The sequence below is a fragment of the Pteropus alecto genome, unplaced genomic scaffold (genome assembly GCF_000325575.1).
Source record: "Pteropus alecto unplaced genomic scaffold, ASM32557v1 scaffold92, whole genome shotgun sequence".
Taxonomy (NCBI): Eukaryota; Metazoa; Chordata; class Mammalia; order Chiroptera; family Pteropodidae; genus Pteropus; species Pteropus alecto.
Window position 1 is genome coordinate 13,250,497 of NW_006432447.1, and position 19,294 is coordinate 13,269,790.

The following is a 19,294-nucleotide window of genomic DNA, read 5'->3' on the forward strand; positions in this document are numbered from 1 at the left end:
CCCTACATATAAGAAATATACTAGATAAGTGCTGTTTCCACTTTAATAGTCTCAGCAGTTCGTTAGAATTTGTCACCCTCTTATGTTTGTGTAATCATGTTACAGTGTTATATCATTTTAGTGTTTTATGTTTTTTATAATGGGTGAGCATCACAAAATGTAGTCCATATCATGGAGCTGTTATTTTGAGTCAAAAAATCTTGGTATTTTAAAAAGTTTAATGAACAATGTAGTATACGTTTTTTGTGGTTTCTTTGTCAATAGATGTATATGTCTTGTTTAGTGATGAAATGATACCTCTCAAGGTTTAGCCTCCTCCAGAAAGCAAATTGGGCCAAACCTAGCGGGCCCACATGATAGAAAGAGCTTTAAAGACTGCTAAGTCATGTCTACCCACCATAAACTGGTGCATAAAGTTACCGTAACTATTTCCTTGGCAAATGCTTGTCAGTGGCAGCATTTCCCAAAGTACGTATGAATTCCAGGCTAACTACCTGGCCAAGTAGGTTTGGGACTTGCAATATGCTACCCTCCTCCACTTTACACTACATATTAAAATAATAAAAACACTGAAGTACTATAGTAAAGAATAGTAATTCCTGGAAAAAGTTTACTGAAGCCTGAGGAGCCTCCGAATAGAATTTTTTTGTTTTTGTTTTGGATACTCCAATCATCTTCTAAGTGTATTTTTTCTTAATGATACTTTAAGGACATTTAAAAGAAACATTTAACCCCATAGCAGTGCATTATAAGTATCCATATCCTCTGATACGTGTGTATGTATATATATAATTTATATTTCCATTTAATACCAATTATATTGTCTACATTTTATTAATGAATTTTTCAAAAGGTTTTTTATTCCTATGTGTAAAGCCTCTAATATTTTCTATTTGTACAGATTAAATCTGACTTTTAAAACCAACTTTAAAAAGAATTTACATTCAAATTTCAGTTATTGACTGTTGGATACTTTTTCACTGTGAACACAATATCTTCAGAAGATATAACAGTGCCATTATTACAGCTGTGAGCACTTTTTTGTTTTTTTGGGCATTTTTTTTTTAAGGTATAATTAACGTAAAACATTCTTTAAGTTTAAGGTTTAAGATATGTTGATCGGATATTTTTATATAGTGAGCACTGTTCTTTCATGCTCTTTGCTAACAGCTCTTCATCCTTAGGGACTATAGTAGATTCTAAGCATTCAAGAATTTCAAGGTTTGAGCTATCTACTGATCAACATCAAAGGTCCTTAACTTGAAAGTAATATGTATTTGTGTTTTGGCTGATGTGTGATAACAGTTATCTGACAAATGAACCTGGCCATATGTTTTACATTTATCTGTTCTTTATCTTTTACCTGACCATTTTTATCTAGTAACATTAGTTATGGCCTGAACTCAAATTTTCATCTCTGTTTCATTGTGCTTTAAGGTGGAAATCAGATGCCGCACTCTTGAATTTGTGTATTCTAGAACCTTGTATTCATCAAGAATATCAAAGTTTCTTTAGTTTGTGTGGTTCTTTCTAAGCATGATAGCTTGATTTAAGAATCCATGTTGTCTCACCATACCCCACACCCCTGTGCCTCGACCCTATAGCACTTACAAGTGCTTGAGATTAGCTAGGTAAGTGGTGTGTTTACGACTTTTCGAGGGTCTAGTTTATTGGTAGAGGTTTAAAGTCTATATGACATTTATCTTATTATTTGTCTAGCCCAGAATGCTAGCAAGGAGCATTATGCTCAGAGAGTTGTCTTCTTTACTTGCAGTCTCATCTGGAGGCTCAATAGCTCTTCTGTAAATACTTTTGGATGATAGAGCTGGCATTTTTCACTTTGGATACCTGGAGAATTTAAATATTTCTAGTGAGTTTCTCATCAAAAAAAAAAAAGCAGTATTTGTTTTTAAAAAGGCATTTATATGATATTTATAAATAAATGAATCCTCGGTATAAGGCAAAACGAATATACAATGAAATAGCATGCAGTCATTCAGCCTTTTTTTTCTTTTGAGAGATAGATATTTGATATCACAGTTTAATTTTGTATGCACTAATCATCAAGTGTTTTATGTGGTATAAGATTTAGTATATAGAACTGTACATGAGAATATTGACATTTTTCTCCCTGGTACTGTAATTTCTGAGCTTTAGTTTAGAGCAGTAGTTCTCATAAAGAGTTGTTAACCTGTTCAAGAAGCAGCTGCATTACCTGGAAACTTGCTGAAAATGCATACTCCTATATTGAAACAAAGCACTGGAGTGGAACCAGTAATCTTTTAAGTTTTAACACATCTTCCAGATGATTCTGATGCATGCTAAAGTTTGAGAACCACTGCTTTCTGTGTTCTGAGTAGTCAATATTACGTTTACACTAATGTTGGTCTCCCACAATGGAATAATTGCTTTTCTATTTTTTTAAACTGTGGTTTTAGTAGAATTTTTAAAAATACTGTTTATTCAGCTTTCAGCTTGAGAATTACAATTATTGTGTGCTGGTTACACCACATATCACCTGAATCTCTTTGTATGGGAATCCCTTTCTATGAAAAGTAACCTGCTAGGCCTCCTTAAAAAAGAGCATGGTCCTTCTCTTCCCATCAAGGACACTCTCTGCCTTGTCTCTAGGAAAGGAGTTAAGTGTATTCTAGTTTTCAATCATCTATACCAGTGCTGCTCTCTTCTACATTTAACATACATCCAAATTCCTCTAAGAGGCTAGCAGAACTTGTTTCTCTGTTTATACCCCAAGACATCTAATAGGAAAAGAAATTATTGTTAAAATTAAGAGAAACAAGGCTGGTTTCAAAGTTATTATTAACACAGCCTTTCGTTGTTTTACTTTATTTGTCTCGAGTCAAGTATTACAGCTAAAGTGGGGGACTCTAGCTACATTATTTGATTTTAAATTCTAGCTTTAGTATGTACCAGCTGCATAATCTTAAGCAAGTCACACCCAACTTTATTTTCCTTCTCCCATGAAATGGAATTAATAGTACCTAACTTAAAAGATTTTTTTGTAAAGATTAAATGCAAGTGCATATAAATTTTTTAGTACAATGCCTAGCACAGTAAAATGCTAATTAAATGTTAGCTGTTTCCACTACCATCACCACTTAATTTTGGCTGAGTCATTTTTATCACTGATGATAGTTTTGTTATACTCTCATGACATAGCATTATTTCGGAATCATGACTGTTCTACCTAATGCATAACATTTGTTTAGAATTTAACAGCGTTCAAGAATTTTATGTCCAGATGTTCTTCTCTTAGAAAATAGTTTCTCATTGAAATTTATAAGAACAAATAAGAGAAAAATTTTATAAGCAAGTGCTTTCTAAATTTGAGTTTTCCTAATAATGAAGTTTTTGTAGATTTGTTCAAGTAGATAACATGAGTATTTACAACTAAGTTTCTTAAAATTCTGTATGCTAATTCTTACTAATTTTTTCCCCACTTACTGGTTTTCACAAAACTGGTTAATCATGTATATTACATTAAATGTATGCCACCCGCATTAACTAAGTTGTTTGTGGATGTTTTCTCAGAATAAATTACACAGTTAAATAGAGTACTACATGTATGCAGATATTAAAGTCACTTCCTAAACTGAGAAATAAACACCAGCCAGAAAATTTATATCTGAATAACTCATGTTTTTCCTGCAGTGGCTTTCTTCTATTGCCCTTCACTTGTTAGCCTTCAGAAAGACTTGTTTGTATAATTATAATATGTACCTTTATCTTTTTGCATCTGTACATTGTTTTCAATTAAAAGCACTTTTGAGAAAGGACAGAAGACCTAAAGACAGATTACCAGTATATGGTTTTTGATTCATGAGAAAAATGATTTTTTTTTTTTTTTGAAATATACATTGTTCTTTCTAATACACCAAGAGTTAGAATGTGTGGAAGTTAATCATTTGGTTTCAAGTGAAAGAATATTATATTTATGCATAATATAATTTTCTTTTAGAAAATACATACTCAGTATTCGAAATAGGTTATGTTATCATAGAAGTTGGTAGAGAGTTGACATATCAATTTGTACCAGTTATAACCTAAAAAAAATTTAATAGTCTTAATATCTGTTATTCTCCAGCATCCTAGATTAAAATGTTATCATATATGGCTAGTTTAACATTGCTGTGAATTCGGAGACAGTAAGCTTGATTCTAGTTACATAAACATGTGAGCCCTGTTACACATTTGTAAAATGAGTACACTGAACTAAATAAGAATTCTTCTAGATACAACTTTCTATTTAAAAGTATGTACTCTCCACATTAAACAACACAATACAATTTAACCTCTTTGTTTCCCCTCTTAAAATTTATTTCACATTTTGGGATCATGAACATCAGTTTTTACCTTGTCTTAATTTATTGATGTCCTTTGGTGCTGCTGAAGTGTTCGAAGCTGTTTGATAGAATGATTTGCCAGTTAGCTCTAACTACAGTGACTGCCTCTCTTGGTGCACTGATTTGCTGCTTTTAGTCTGCTATCTACTGGGAAATAAGATTATTAAGCTTCTTTGAAGTTCATTTACTCAACAAATTTACCAAACTTTTAACACTGTACTAAGTACTAGAAATCAAAGATGACCTCATGGTTTAGTATGGGAGACAGATTGAGTACACTTAAGGTAGTGAAAAGTGGTATTACATACTACTTGTTAAATTAAGCCTAAATTTCCAACTGATCTTCTTGTTGTCATTTATTATCTATATCTCAAAAGAATACACATAAAGAAGTGTATTCTAAGTTACTTACTAAAGAAGTCTATAATTTTGCACAAGTTTTGGTGCATGGACTTTCTGACATCCATTTTGTGTGCTTTCAGTCCTATTTTTGCTACCTTCCTATTTTTGACTCTTCTGAATATTTAAGGTTTCTATATAATTGACCTTTTTCATAGAGAGGGACATGAAAGACACTTGGTTTTGACTAATAGTCAAGGGGTGTGGTGGGGTGGGAAGCTTTTTTTAAAATTTGCTCTTAATACAGTAAATTCTGGCTTTTAAAAATACAAGAAGCTTTGTGTTTGAAAAATGTTCCTTTTCCCCTTTGGGTCTAACACTAATGTGATGTTACTTATACGCAGTCTTGATTATTATGCCTGTTGAATTAATTTATTATAGGATAACATCATTTGGAATCATTGAGCCTTTTGTCAGCTCTAGCCATCAAATTACTAAATTCCTCGAGATGAGAATGTTACTGAATTTCGGAAATGAGTAAACATCCTTATAGTTTACAAAAGTTGCAAAACAGGATACAGGCATATTTCGTCTTAATATAACGACTTGCTTTATTGTAATGGTCTGGAACAGAGCTCTCAGTATCTCCTGGGTATGCCTATATTTGAAGTAAGTGTTAGTGAACAGCATTCATCCTTTTTTCAAGGTGTAATATAGCGGAGGCAGGCTAGAAGCAGGATGAGGAAGGAGTCTTTTATGGTCTTTTTTTAGCCTGTTTCCACAGTTGAAAATACTCTTCGGACTCAAAAAGAAGAGAGTAATCTGATGTTGTAGGCATCTAGTCCCTATAGAATTATTGTACACCTTCAGCATTTCTCAGTCAAAAAATAGTTATCTTTGCACTAAACTAGAGCTAGAAGGTATTCTACTTAGTTGATATCAATTTTATTTGAGGTATAACATGAATGTACCTTGACACAAAAGTTACTTTAATATCAAAGGGTTTGAATTTAGGGAATGGTAACTCTTATCTGTCGCATTCATAAGTAATTTGTAAATTTTAGACTTCTAGAAAATATAGGGTAATTTTAAGATAGTTCATAATTTTTTAATGGTTATATGTTATGTGATGCAGTCAGAGCATTTTCACAAGTTTCATCTGGACCTTACCATGGCTATATGAGGAAATACTAATTTTATAGATGAAACTGGTCAACAGCAGTGATTTGCCAGAGTTTTTACAGCTAAGTGACAGCTGAGATCGAAGACAAAGCTTTCTTCAGTGCTACCTGTATTCAGGATTGATTTTGTGTGTATGTCTTTTTTCCTTCTGTTTTCCCAAATTGCTCAAGAACCATTAGACTAGAAAAACTGGTTCAAAGTTAGAGTTAGGGTAAGCATAACATAAGCATTCTGTTGTAAAACGTGTAGTGCTTGATATATGGAGCCCTTTACATATCACTGTAAGGAAAACAATGTGAAAATATCTTGAAATAAAAATTCAAATAACCCATATTCCAGAATTACCACCACTGTGTTCATTTTATGCCATCCACATGCATCTTGTTTTTAATTTTTATTACTTTTTCATTAATTTTGTCTTGTGAGTCAAAATTTAAACAGTTGACATTGAAGTCTCCCTCCCATCTTCTCTTATCCCACTCAGTTCTTTTCCCCAGAGACAATGTTACTTTGTTGCATATTCTTGCAAAGTTACTATTATAGTCAAATCTGTGTATTTCTCCTTTTATGCAATTTGAAACATATTAGGCCTACTGTAGTAAACCTTATTTTTCACTTTAATACTATTACAGTTATCTGTTGCTCAGAAATAAATGACCCCAAAACTTAGTAATTTTAAAAAAAACCTTTTTATTATATCATGGTTGTTGGAGTTGAGTAGACTTAGTAGGTGGTTTTCTAATCTCTCATGGGTTATAATCAGTGCTGGACTAGAATCATTTCATTATATCTGGCAGCTGAGGCTGACTGTTGTTTGGGGCCTCAGCACCTGGCTTGTAATTTTTCCCAGTATGATGGCTAGATTCAAGAATGAATGTCCCAAAAGGACCAGATGGAAGCTGGGTGGCCTTTTAAAATGACCTAGCCCAAGAAGTCACATAGGTAGCTTCAATTATGTTCTGGTCACAGACTCCTACAGATTTGAGGAAGGTGTGTCAGTGTCCTGCTGTAAGAAGAATGCATTGTGGGAAATCTTATTGCAGCTATCTTGGAAAATACAATTTGCCAACGATCTATCCATGTCATTAAGAGGGTCCTTATTTTTCTTGGCTGCAGCAGTATTCCATTGCACGGATTATGTTTAATATATAATCAGTTCTCTAGTTGTGGATTTGCACATTGTTTTATATTTTTGGCTGTTAAGTGCTGCAGTGAATAATTCATAGTGATTTCTCACATATTCCAAGTATTTCTGTAGTATAAAATCCTAGACATTCATTGTTTTGTCAAAGATTATATACATTTGTAATCCTAATAAATATTTCCAGACTGCCCTCCAGCCAGCAATGCACAGAATACCTATTACCCTACTTTACTAACTCAAGGTATTATACTTGTAGATCTTTACTCTCCTTATATGCATTGATCTCTGCTTTTTTTATGTGCATTTTTCCCATATTATGAGCAAGGTCAAAGATCTTTTCATATTTTTAGAGCCCATGGTGATTCCTTTCTCTGTGAACTATTTATAACTTCATGATATATTTATATAGGTTCATTTATAATAGTAATACCATTGTATTCCATTTCATTTATTAATGATATTTCTCACTATCTGGATTGTATTCATATTTATTTTAATAACCGGTAATCTTACCTTATTTTTTAACTGTACCCTTATTATTGAACATTTAATGTTTATTTTTTTGTTTGCTGTTTAAGGTAATCATCTAATGGATATTTTAATGGAATTTTTTCCCCTCTGGGCTTACTTCTGTAAGATCAATTTCTAGATGTGGTTACTGAACCAAAAATAATTTAATTATTGTGGGATCAAAAGGATTTCAGTCTTCCCATCACTTTTTTCCTCCCTTAGAGCTACTCCCAATTTCTTTGGGCATTACTTGGCACAGATAATTGTATTCTGATACTACAGGTTTCCTGTGACTGTTACTCTGGGGTTAGAGTCTTCCCTGCCTCTTCTCCCTTCTTTAATATGCCCCTTTTCGTTCCTATGTTGTAAAATTCTCAGATATTAGAACTTTTGAGTTCACTTACTAGATAGGCTTATTGGTAGTATTAAAGAGTCACTTTCAAGGCCACTGATGTTTTAAAGGTCTGGGAGATTCCCTTAAGGTCTGGGAAACATTAAGTGCTGGGTTCTTGAACCAAAAGGAGAAGGGGTAATACTAAGAAGGGAGAAGGAAGCGTTCTTTGCAAAATAGCCTGGACATTATCTTTGATCTTCTATAGTTCGAAAGCGATATGCCTAAGCATAGATATTTTTCTTGATGTTCTCTCAGCTTCCTGGATTTGTAGGTTAGTGTCTGACATTAATTTGGGGAAATTCTCAGTCACTATTGTTTCACATATTTCTTTTCCATTCTTTCTTCTGGTATTCCCGTTATGAATACATTGTACCTTTTGTAGTTGTTCCACAGTCCTTGGATATTCTGTTCTATTTTTTAAGTCTTTGTTCTCCCTCTGTTTCAGTTTTGGAGATTTTTATTGATATGTTCTCAAGGCCTGAGATTCTTTGCTCAGCTATGTCCAATCTTCTAAGTCCATCACATGCATTCTTCCATTTGTTACAGTGGTTTTGATCTCGCATTTTTTGTTTGTTTGTTTCCTTAAGATTTCCATCTCTTCTGCTGACACTGTGCACGTATTCTTGCATGCTGTATTCTTTAGCCATTAGAGCCCTTATTAAATTTCCAGTCTGATCATTCTAACACCCCTTTGTCTGGTTCTGAAGCTTGCTCTGTCACTTCAAACTGTGTTTTGCCTTTTAGTATGCCTTGTAATTTTTCGTACTAGCTGGATATGATGTAGTGGATAAAAACAGCTGTTGTAAATAGGCATTTAGTAATGTGGAGAGTTGGGAGGAGAAACGTTCTATAGTCTTATGATTAAGTCTGTCTTTTAGTGAACCTATGTGTCTGGACAGTGAACTTCACAAGTGTTTGTCAGTTTCTCTTTCCACCCTCCATCCCTTAGATGGTACCGGATAGCCAGAGTGGACTAGAGTTAGATATTTCCCTTCCCCACATGAAAGGCTAGAGTTGGCTGGAGTTGGGTATTACTTTCCCCAGGTCAGACTCTGATAACACCCCAGCAGGTTATGCTCAGATTAACTAGTTGCTCTTGAGGGCAGGCCTTGTTAAGAAAAATAGAGTGGTCTGAGTTATTTCAAAATGAGACCTTTTCCCTTCCCCCTGCCAGAAGCATGAGAGAATTTTTGTTATGTTTAACAAAAATGTGAGAACCTGGTCAAGTTCCTGGAGGTAAAACTCACAAAAGCATGGCGGCCCCCTATAACTGTGTTACTCTGGAATTTTTAACTCAAACTTGTTCACACTTAACCTCCAGTAGTTTGTCAGTTGGTTTGGATTTCTGCTCTGAGATGTGATTTTCTGTATCCACCTGTCTCTCTCTAGTTTTGAGGACAACAGATTACCTTGTGACCTCACTTCTCTTACATATCCAAGAAGAGTTATTGATTTTTAGTTTGTTCAGCTTGTCAGGATGAAGTGGTGACTTCTAAACTTACATGTAGAACCAGAAACCAGAAGTCATTTTCCTTGCACACTATAGGAATTTAAAACTATTTAAACTACATAATAAAGTATCTATTGTCCATGGGTAAAATGTCTTTTATAGACATATATCCCTTAAAGTTAATTTTATTATCTTTTTTCTATGTTGATATTTTGGGGGGAACATTGTCTTGATGCAGGACAGGGCTGATTCCCCCGAGTGGGGACTCAAGCCCTAAACCAAGGGAGAGGGTCTTTGACTACACCCTGGAAAGAATTCAAGCACAAGCCAGAGTTGGAGACATAAGGAAATGTTATAAGGAAAGAAATAATGCTCCACACGCAGACATGGTTTCCTCTCAAAGACAGAATGAGAGACTCCGAGTGTTCAAGGAATTCAGTTTTATATCTTTTCCCTTCAGGATATGGATATGCAGTGTTAAAGGCATGGGAGAGTAGTGATTAGCAATATTAGCAGTAGTCTTTCTGTAGGTTCCCCGTGGTCTTGCTTTATGCTCATCAGTCAGGTTTCCCATGTCTAGCAACAGGTAGCAGGCTCTGAATACAACCTGGTTTAATATTTAGTTAATTTGTGTAGTTCTTATGCCTCTTTCCTATAGTAGTCTGATAACTAATTGTAACAACCTCTCCCTTTCTCCCATCTCTTCACCATTCCTCTTTACAATGTGTACCTTCATTCTGCTTCCCAATTCAGTATTTGTTACATCCTTGTTAGATCAATCTAATCTAGTGAGTAAAGACTTTTATAGAGATTGTGCCTTTGTGCCATAGGCTCTTAGCCTTGAAGGTTCAAATACTGGTTTTATCAGTTCATTCTAGGATGATCAGGTTTGGGGCACTACATAATAACCAAACTCACTCCTCAGACTTAATTTTAAAACAATGTACATTGATGTGCTATCAGAAATACTAGTATGACAATGTTCAATTGATGGCATGTGACTAGCTTTTATTCTGGTTAGCGAATTACCTTAAGAGAGTTGAGTGACCTTTTAGGGTAACTGGCAAGTTATGATAGATAAAAAAAGACTTCTGTTACTCTTGGATTATTTCTGAAAAAATTACATGAATTAGTCTTACAATGTTAGAGAAATGATTCTTAATCTTTACCTTATTGTGCTTAATTTCATGGACTCTTCTTTATGTATAATTAATATTTCCCATGATTGCAGTTCATTTGATAATGATTATTTAGATGTTGCTGAATTATTTTTGTTGTGACAAAATATGCATAATATAAAATTTACAGTTGTAACCATTTTTAAGTGGTTACTGGTCTGTGGCATTAAGTACATTTACGTTGTACAACCTTCACTGCTGTCTATCTTTAGAACTTTTTCATCTTTTTCCAGTGAAAACTCTACCCAAACAATAACTTCCCATTTTCCACCTACCCCTGCCCATGGCAAATACAGTTCTACTTTCTATAAATTTGGCTATTCTGGGAACCTCGTGTAATAGGAATTATACATTATTTGTCCTTCTGTGGCTGGCTTATTTCACTTAGCATGTCATCAACGTTCATCTAAATTGCAGTGTGTCAGAATTTACTTCCTTTTTTAGGCAAGATAATATTTCATCATGTATAATACCACATTTTGCTTATCCATTTATCCTTTGTTGGATTATTAGGTTTCTTCTACCTTTTACTGTTGTAAATGATGCTGCTGCGAACATTGGTGTACAAATATCTATTCAAGTCCCTGCTTTCACATCTTTTGGGTATATCCAGAAGTGGAATTACTGGATCATCTGCCAATTTTATGTTTAATATTTTTGAAGAATCTCTATACCATTTTCCATAGCAGCTATACCATTTTATGTTCCTACCACATATACACAAGGGTTCCAATTTCTCCACATCCTTGCCAACTCTTGTTTTCTATTATTTTGGTAATAGCTATCCTGATAGGTGTGAAGTGGTAACTCTATCATATTGATTTGCATTTTCCTAATGATTTAGTGATGTTGAGCATCTTTTCAAGTGCTTCTTGACCATTCATATGTCCTCTTTGGAGAAATGTCTAATGAAGTCCTTTGCCCATTTTTAAATTGGGTTGTTTGGGTTTTTTGTGTTGTTGCATTGTAAGTGTTTTTTATATAGTCTCATATCAATCCCTTACCAGATGCTCATTGATTTTTAAGAATTAGTCTTACATGACTGATATTTATAGATCATCTCATAAGATGAATTTATTTGGGAGAATGTTGCCATTTTCTATATATTAAATAGCAAATTTTTACCTTGTTGCCAGGTATTTGGGATATTTTTTATTTGAGTTTAGTCATGTGTATATGCTTTCTCTGTGCCCTAATCTATTTTTATCCCCTTTTTTCTCTTCCTCATATTTATTGAAATAATTTCCCTTAATACTGGTCTTCTTTGCTGCCATAATCTACTGAGTACTCCCGCATATATACATATACAATTTTAATGGGAAATTAAAATGGCCTTAGTTTTTATTTTGCCCGTTTTCAGCTCTGAACCATTCACATATTCGTTTGTGTACAATTTTATTCTGAAGTCAGTGGTGTCATCTCTCTGAGAAAATGTATTGTATTAGACTACTGCTGTTGATACTCATTTTCCCAGAATACTAACTTCTACCTTCACTGATAACTTTGGTACCTGGTTCTTGATGTCATTTAGTTAATTCCTGCCATCCTTATTCCTGATCGGATAATCATTTTGAAGTTTGATCCAAATCCATTGAATTTATTTATTGAATTCCTTGGCCCTAAAAACCTTTGCTTCCCTAGTGCATCACTTCCAAACAATCTTTAGCTTGAATTTGATGACCACAAGCTCCCGATCTACTGAGATCTTGAACAAGGCCTTTCCCCTCTCTAGCAGTTTATATTCTTTTAGTTTTAATAGGGCCTCAAATCACCACTTCTGAAAATTTTACATAAGGGAGAAAATTCAGTCATGATTCAACTATGGGAGATACTACTATTATTTTAGTTTCTTTTGTGCTTTTCTACTCGTTTTTATGTTGATAGACCTTATTCTTACCGAGAATTTGTTTTTGTTCACTTTTTAGGCAATTAAATAGGTCATTTTATAACCACTTTTAATTTAATTGCTATTTCATACTTACCAAGCTACCAGTGTCTCTTCATTTATACATTTAGGTTGCTTCCAGTTATTTAATATAAAAATTCTTTTAGCATAAAGATTTGTTCACCCTACTCTCTTATTCCCCCTCCCCCATGCCATCTTTTGGAGAGTCCATGATATAATAGGTTAACAAGTATCAGCATTTTCATGGCTTTACCCGGTTGACAAAATTATTTCCAAAAAAACAATTATATAGTATCACCAGCCATGGTTGTTTCTGCCACGTTTTGTGGGGTTTTTGTTTTTGTTTTTGTTTTGTTTTTTTTAGTAAGGAGATAAACTTGATACTATTGATACTGACTTTTTCTGTGGATTTTCTTTACACTCTTATCCTTGATGCTTTTGGAGATTTTCATAAGATTTATATGAGCTTTCCACGTATTAAAAGTTAATATCTTAACATTCATTGTAGAAATTTTTCTAAATATGTTCTCCCCTGTGTTTGACACATGTTTTGCAAACCTAAAGTCTCCGAGTTTTATGTAATCAAACCTGATAGTCATATTACAGGATTTTTGGTCAATTATAATAAAGTACTTCTTCATTTAAAATTTGATAAATGATAAGTTGAGGGTTGGGGTGATACTGGTTCTTTGGTTTTTCTTTTTCACCCTTCTGTTTAATTCATGTGGAATCAGTTGTTAAACTTTTTTCCTGAGTTGTTAGCTTTTGGTTAATGCTATCGATTTGGATATTCTTTCCCTTGCTCTTATTGTAGTGTTTTCTCCTTGCTTATAATTTATTAAAGTCTTACACATTATAGGCCTTTGATATTTGCAGATTTAACATTTACAGTTTGAGGTATTCTCAGCTGACCCCAAGGTCTCTGATTCAGTAATTTGTAGTTTTGCTGAGACTGAAATGTTATTTGCTTGCTGCCAGGCTTGCAAATAGGAGGAACTGATCATTTAGCTCAAAGAGGGAGCCTTTTAGACAGGCCAGCACCCGCATCTCAACGCAGCTTTGTTTTTCTCTACTTGTCGTCGCGTACACAGTAACTCTCGAAGTGATAAAAGCTGTTTCTTTGTGAAATATGAGCCCGAAAAGAAAACCAACTGCTAGTGCTGGTGATGGAAGTGAAGAGAAAATGAAGAGGTCTAAGAAAGTGATGGTTCTTAGCCAGAAAATAGACGTTTTGGATATATTAAAGTGGTTTTGCAGATTCAGGTAAGTTTGTGGTTGGTTAATGTTGCTACAGTATTTATGTAGTAGTTTATTTTGAGTGTCAGAATTTGTTTTTATAACTTTGTAAATAACTAATGTCTTTTTAGAAGCTCTAAGGATTTGAAGGTGTCAGCTGTACTTCACTGAATTTTATGGGGGAAATTAAATGCTGTAGTAGTATTTGAAAACTTGAGAACTTTGGGGAATCGTGATAATCTTGGCGATACATAATCTCTATAATAATACTGGGTGATTCTCTTCCTATAGTATTTGCCCTCATGGCACTACAACACTTGTTTTAATGTGTTTTTGTTGTACCCTAAAACTCATTCCCTTGGCCTCTAATATTGGTCTTTTTATCCTTCCCCAAAATTATGCTCTATCATACCACATGAACAACAACAGAATGTTACTGTTAAAAAGATATTGATGGTATTTCGTTTGAGACTTTATTATGTAATAACTTGAATAGAGGCCTTTTGAAATGTCAATTTTTTTCACATTTGGGAACTGTCTATTCAAACAGTAGCTAAAATAACCCCCAAATAGTGCCATATACCTTAAATGAACCTCTTTTAGCAAACATTTTGAACATTTATGTGAACTGGGATTTATATTAGATGTTAAGTATGGAGGAGAATAACTAATAGTAATTTCTCATGGAAGTACTAGTGTAGGAGAAGAAAAAGATAATATTAATTTTTTTCGAAGATAAGTGTGAAACATGTTAGTGCAGCAGGGAAGTCTGGGAGCATCGAGGTAGGAGCTACCAAATAGGGTGAGATGAAGAATGGTTTCTAAGAAAAGTTGAGTGAATTGATTGTTCTTGCTCTTTGTTAACATGATTGGGATCCATTCTCAGCATAACAATGAAAACCTGGTTATTGCCAGTGTACGGTAAGGCTGTTGACTTTGATTTGTTTTAGCCAATTTAAGAACTCATTATTATCTGCTTTATTTTAGCTGATGCCTTTGGATTTTCATTCCAGTCTTTTCTCTTCCAAATGATGTCTCTTTCCAGTAACTTATTACCTTTATCATTATATGGATATTCAAAATGATGTTAAATAATGGTGATGGTGGGCATTTTTGTTTGATTTCTAGATTTAGAGGCTGCCTAAGAGCTTTGCTGTTAAGCAGAATGCTGATTTCAGGCTTAAGGGCGGAATGGACACTTGATAAATTTTAAGAAAAAATCTGTGTTTATTAGAAATGGATATCGACTCTAACACCCTTTTGTAATTTATTTAAACAATATGTTTTCTTTTTTAGCTTACTGGTATAATAGCTTTGTGAAAGAATCTATTTGGTCATAAGCTGTTTTCTTAATGTATTTGTTGGCATTTCTTTGCTTGTATTTTATTTGTCATTTTTGTACATGTATTTATAAAAAGTTAGTAGCCTTTCGTGATATATTTATCTGGTTTGAGAATCAGATCACATTTCCTTTAAGGCAACATTAATATTTCCCTGAGCCTAGAGTTGACTTATGGAAGTGTAAATTAACATTTGTACTACCAGTATACTTTGTGGTCATAGAAAAGAGAAAACAAAGTCTGAATTGCAAATTATAGCCCAGTTTTTTTCAAGTGGCATCAAACTATTCTTGAGAAAAGGCTTATATTTTATGATCCATTCCTTTCCTTTTTTTCCTTTTATTAAAAAAGGAGTAATGTCTTCTTAGAGGCTTAATTTTAAGTGTTCAAAAATATTTTTTGATTCTACAGGAAAGCCTTTCATGAAAGTGAAAAAGTGACATAGTGCTTTCTTGGTATCCTTTACCATAGATACAGGATTTTAGAAAATGGATATTTTATATGGTAAAAGAAGTTTGATGAATTAGAATATATTTAAGTAGGACTACACTTGTAAGTTCACAGAAATATTCATTAGAATGTGGTTCAAAATACATTTCCAATGATAATGTTTGCAAAATTGCTAGCAACCAGTTGCTCTAATATAAATAGCATGAAAAGTAAATGTTATATTTAATATAAAAGACGTATATCTAATTAGACTTGGCTTATTCAGCACATTTCATATTAACTAGTGAATCCCTTATAAAAGATTGACACCACCAGATAAACTGCTACAATTTACAGAAATGGGTTATTTTCTTGCATAATAGAACAGAGTTTTAGAAAATTTTAGTAACTGAATCCCATGACAATTTGGGAAGAGTCGAATACCACACCTTGAGCTGAAAGTATAAGAGAGGAACATACCAACTTAACAGAGCAGCAGGAGTTTAACTATCAAAGTTAGTGAAGGAAAGGAACTGTAAAGTGTAGTTGCTGTTTGCCAACATGCTGCAGAAAATGGCTATGTGTGGATCTTGTTCATAAGATCTTTAGTGCAGCTATCTATGCTTAGATATTTACTCTTAACATTTGATATTTTAAAGTTTATTTCACTTGATTATAAATTGATTTGTTTTTCATAAATTACCATTGCATTGTCTTTACTGATGTTTATTCCTAGAGCCAAGAGAATTATAATAGATATTTTACTTCTAATGTTCTAGAAGTATAATAGAAGAAGCAGTTCAGAAATAAGTGATACAATAATACTTCGCAAGTTTTAATAGCAACATCTTAATTTTAAAAGCAAAAACGTTATCAAATGATACTTTATTGTTAAAATTAAAATCTGTAAAAAGGTAAAAAAATACAAATTCGAAAAATCCTTATGGCAAGGAACGAAAGAAATAGAAGTTAATATTGACTCAAATTGACAAATTGAGTCTAGGTTGCGGTAATAAGGATTATAAAAATTAAAGTATAATGTTTTAAAGGAATAATCATAACAAAAATATTAATTTGGTAGTAATGGACTGGGACTAAATCCCCAGAGTACGCCAATCAAAACCAGAAGAAACGGAGCAGGGGGCATGGTTTGGCAGTGTAGGTGGTAGTTGGTAGGTATGCTGATTCCTTCCCACCCCTCATTTTTTTCAAGAATATCAACAAATATATTTCTTCTTGTTTTACAGTTTCATTTTTTTTTTTTTAATGCCTATAGCACCTGTATTCCTAGGGGTCTCCCATCCAAGTACTAACCAGGCCCAACCTTGCTTAGCTTCTGAGATCAGATGAGATTGGACACATTCAGCGTGGCATGGCCGTAGACTGTTACAGTTTTAAATTTGTAATTTATAAGACAATTTAAAAAATTATTAAACTTATTTATTATAACAAACTTCTTAAGAATGTATAAGAAGCTTTCGATCTGTGATTTTATTATGAAGGTCTTATATATAAACATACATATATATATATATCCAGCTTTGAAGCACAGATCTTGCAAGTATTCAAAACCACCATTAACTGTAGGTACACACTATATCAGATATTTTCTGTATTATGAAAATAATCAGGGGGAAATGATAAACTTATTGCAGCCTTTTTTTTTTTTCAGCTGCTTTTCTAACCCAAACTGTATGTCTTGATGACACAACAGTAAAGTTTGAAATATGGGATACAGCTGGTCAAGAACGATACCATAGCCTAGCACCAATGTACTACAGAGGAGCACAAGCAGCCATAGTTGTATATGATATCACAAATGAGGTAAGTAGAAGTGTATACTATAATGAAACTAGTTTGAATATCCATTTTTGATATTCAGAATTTTGATTAAAGTTTTTTTTAAAGCTTTTTGATAGCCCAAGCATTATATTTCTGCCAATGCTTTTATGAGTTGGAAAAGCTGATTTTAAAAAAAGTAAGATGAAAGTGTCTTAAATAATAAATAGTTTTAAGAATTTCTTTCCAAGAGTCCCATTGGGCAATCTTAAAAGCCTTGTCTCACAAAGACGCTCCTTAACCATTTTTTGAGCCTGTGCCTCAAAATAGCTGTTTCTTTGTTTCCCAGGAGTCCTTTGCCAGAGCCAAAAATTGGGTTAAAGAACTTCAAAGGCAAGCCAGTCCTAACATTGTAATAGCTTTATCAGGAAACAAGGCTGACCTTGCAAATAAAAGAGCTGTTGATTTCCAGGTATGTTGAATTTAACTTTGAAGGCACATATTTATTGTAAACTTTTTTTCTGTATCCACATGTGAACTATAGTTATAATTTTAAAACCATGCAAATAATAGAAAACACAAATTTATTAAACAAATGTGATACACTATATGTAATAAAATGCTTCTCATGATAAACCTGAATTTTTAAATTTCTTTATGTAAATGTAATTTATATAAATTAGTTCAGATTTTGTTGACCTAAACAATTACAAAATAAGCAAATGTTTACAGATAGTGCAGAAATAAGTAAAAGCCAATTGCCTCCTACCCTTCTTAACCTTTATCTATTTATCTAATAATATATAAATATCAACACACATAGACATACACACATATACCTAGATATTTGTTGTACACATAAATCTATACTCGTACTTGTTCTTAAAAGGGCCTTAAAAAATAAAGGCTCAAAAAATCCAGGCTCAAAAAATGTTATCTAATATAGTTAATTAGGAATATTCCTTGCTGTAAAATAAAATACAGTCAGTTAAAGCAAAGCAAATGTCTTTAGTTAGACATTTTAAAACTTATCCTGTTCTCCTGTTCTGTAGCTTCGCTACCAAAGAAATTTGGGTGTGGCCATTATGCATATATATAATATTGGTGATGGGAAATTATCTTTTTTGATGATGACTGTAGATGGAGAGAACATGGACTATGAGAAAGGGAGTAGTTCTTGCACCATTAGGTAGTAAGCTGAGCATGTTGCACATGTGGTTTCATTTAATTCTGGTGACAAGCATGTGGGGTATAGTAATTATTACTCTTTCTAAGATAGTTACCTTCTGAGCATAGAATGGTAGATAGAGCTCTTAAATTCTAGTCAAAAGTTATTCTGTCGTGTAATAGTTCAGAAGGACATCATTTTTTTCCTTGTTAAATTAGAAAGATAATTGATTGCTCTTCACAACAGCTGTGAGGATCAAAGGCAATAATACATGTAAACTAAACTAAAGCATGAGAAAAAATGTAGAATGATGATATAATTTTCAAAGGAATGACTCATGATGTACTCAAAATTAAATGTTGCTTTTAGAAGTCATTTAGAATTAAATATGAGGGAAGCCAGTGTTAGGTGTTTAGTTTCCCTTTGACCTCATTGCAAATAATGAGCATAAGTAGGATATGCCATAGCAATTAAAGAGAGTTTTATATTTAAAATTGGGTAAATTTTCCCCTACCCCCAGAAATTGTCATTTGAAAGCAGATTTAATGTGAGACCAGATTAATAAGAATGAGATAGTGCAGGAAGTTAAGGCAAAAAGAAAATTAACCATGTCTTACACAGCGCTCTTACCTTTATTTTACCTTTAATGATAATTGTTGTCAGTTATAGATAATTAAGTTGGAGTAGTAATAAGGAAGTCTTTTTTTTTTTTCTATAACAAAAAATAAGGCAGGTTAGTATATGCAAAGGATATATCACTTTTTTGTTCTATAAACAGGAAGCACAGTCCTATGCAGATGACAACAGTTTATTATTCATGGAGACATCAGCTAAAACATCAATGAATGTAAATGAAATATTCATGGCAATAGGTA

General features: G+C 33.2%; 1 protein-coding gene and 1 pseudogene across 2 annotated transcripts in view; one reads left to right on the forward strand and one right to left on the reverse strand.

Moving 5' to 3' along the window:
- RAB5A (RAB5A, member RAS oncogene family) overlaps nt 1–19,294 on the forward strand; it is a 28,656-nt gene that overhangs the window by 4,764 nt on the left and 4,598 nt on the right. For both annotated transcript variants that reach the window (XM_006907272.2, XM_015585800.2), the window contains exons 3-5: nt 17,145–17,296; nt 17,601–17,723; nt 19,198–19,291. In XM_006907272.2, the coding sequence (XP_006907334.1) occupies nt 17,145–17,296; nt 17,601–17,723; nt 19,198–19,291 (369 nt within the window). The remainder of the gene's footprint in view (nt 1–17,144; nt 17,297–17,600; nt 17,724–19,197; nt 19,292–19,294) is intronic.
- On the reverse strand, nt 16,740–16,856 carry LOC112476013 (annotated as a pseudogene).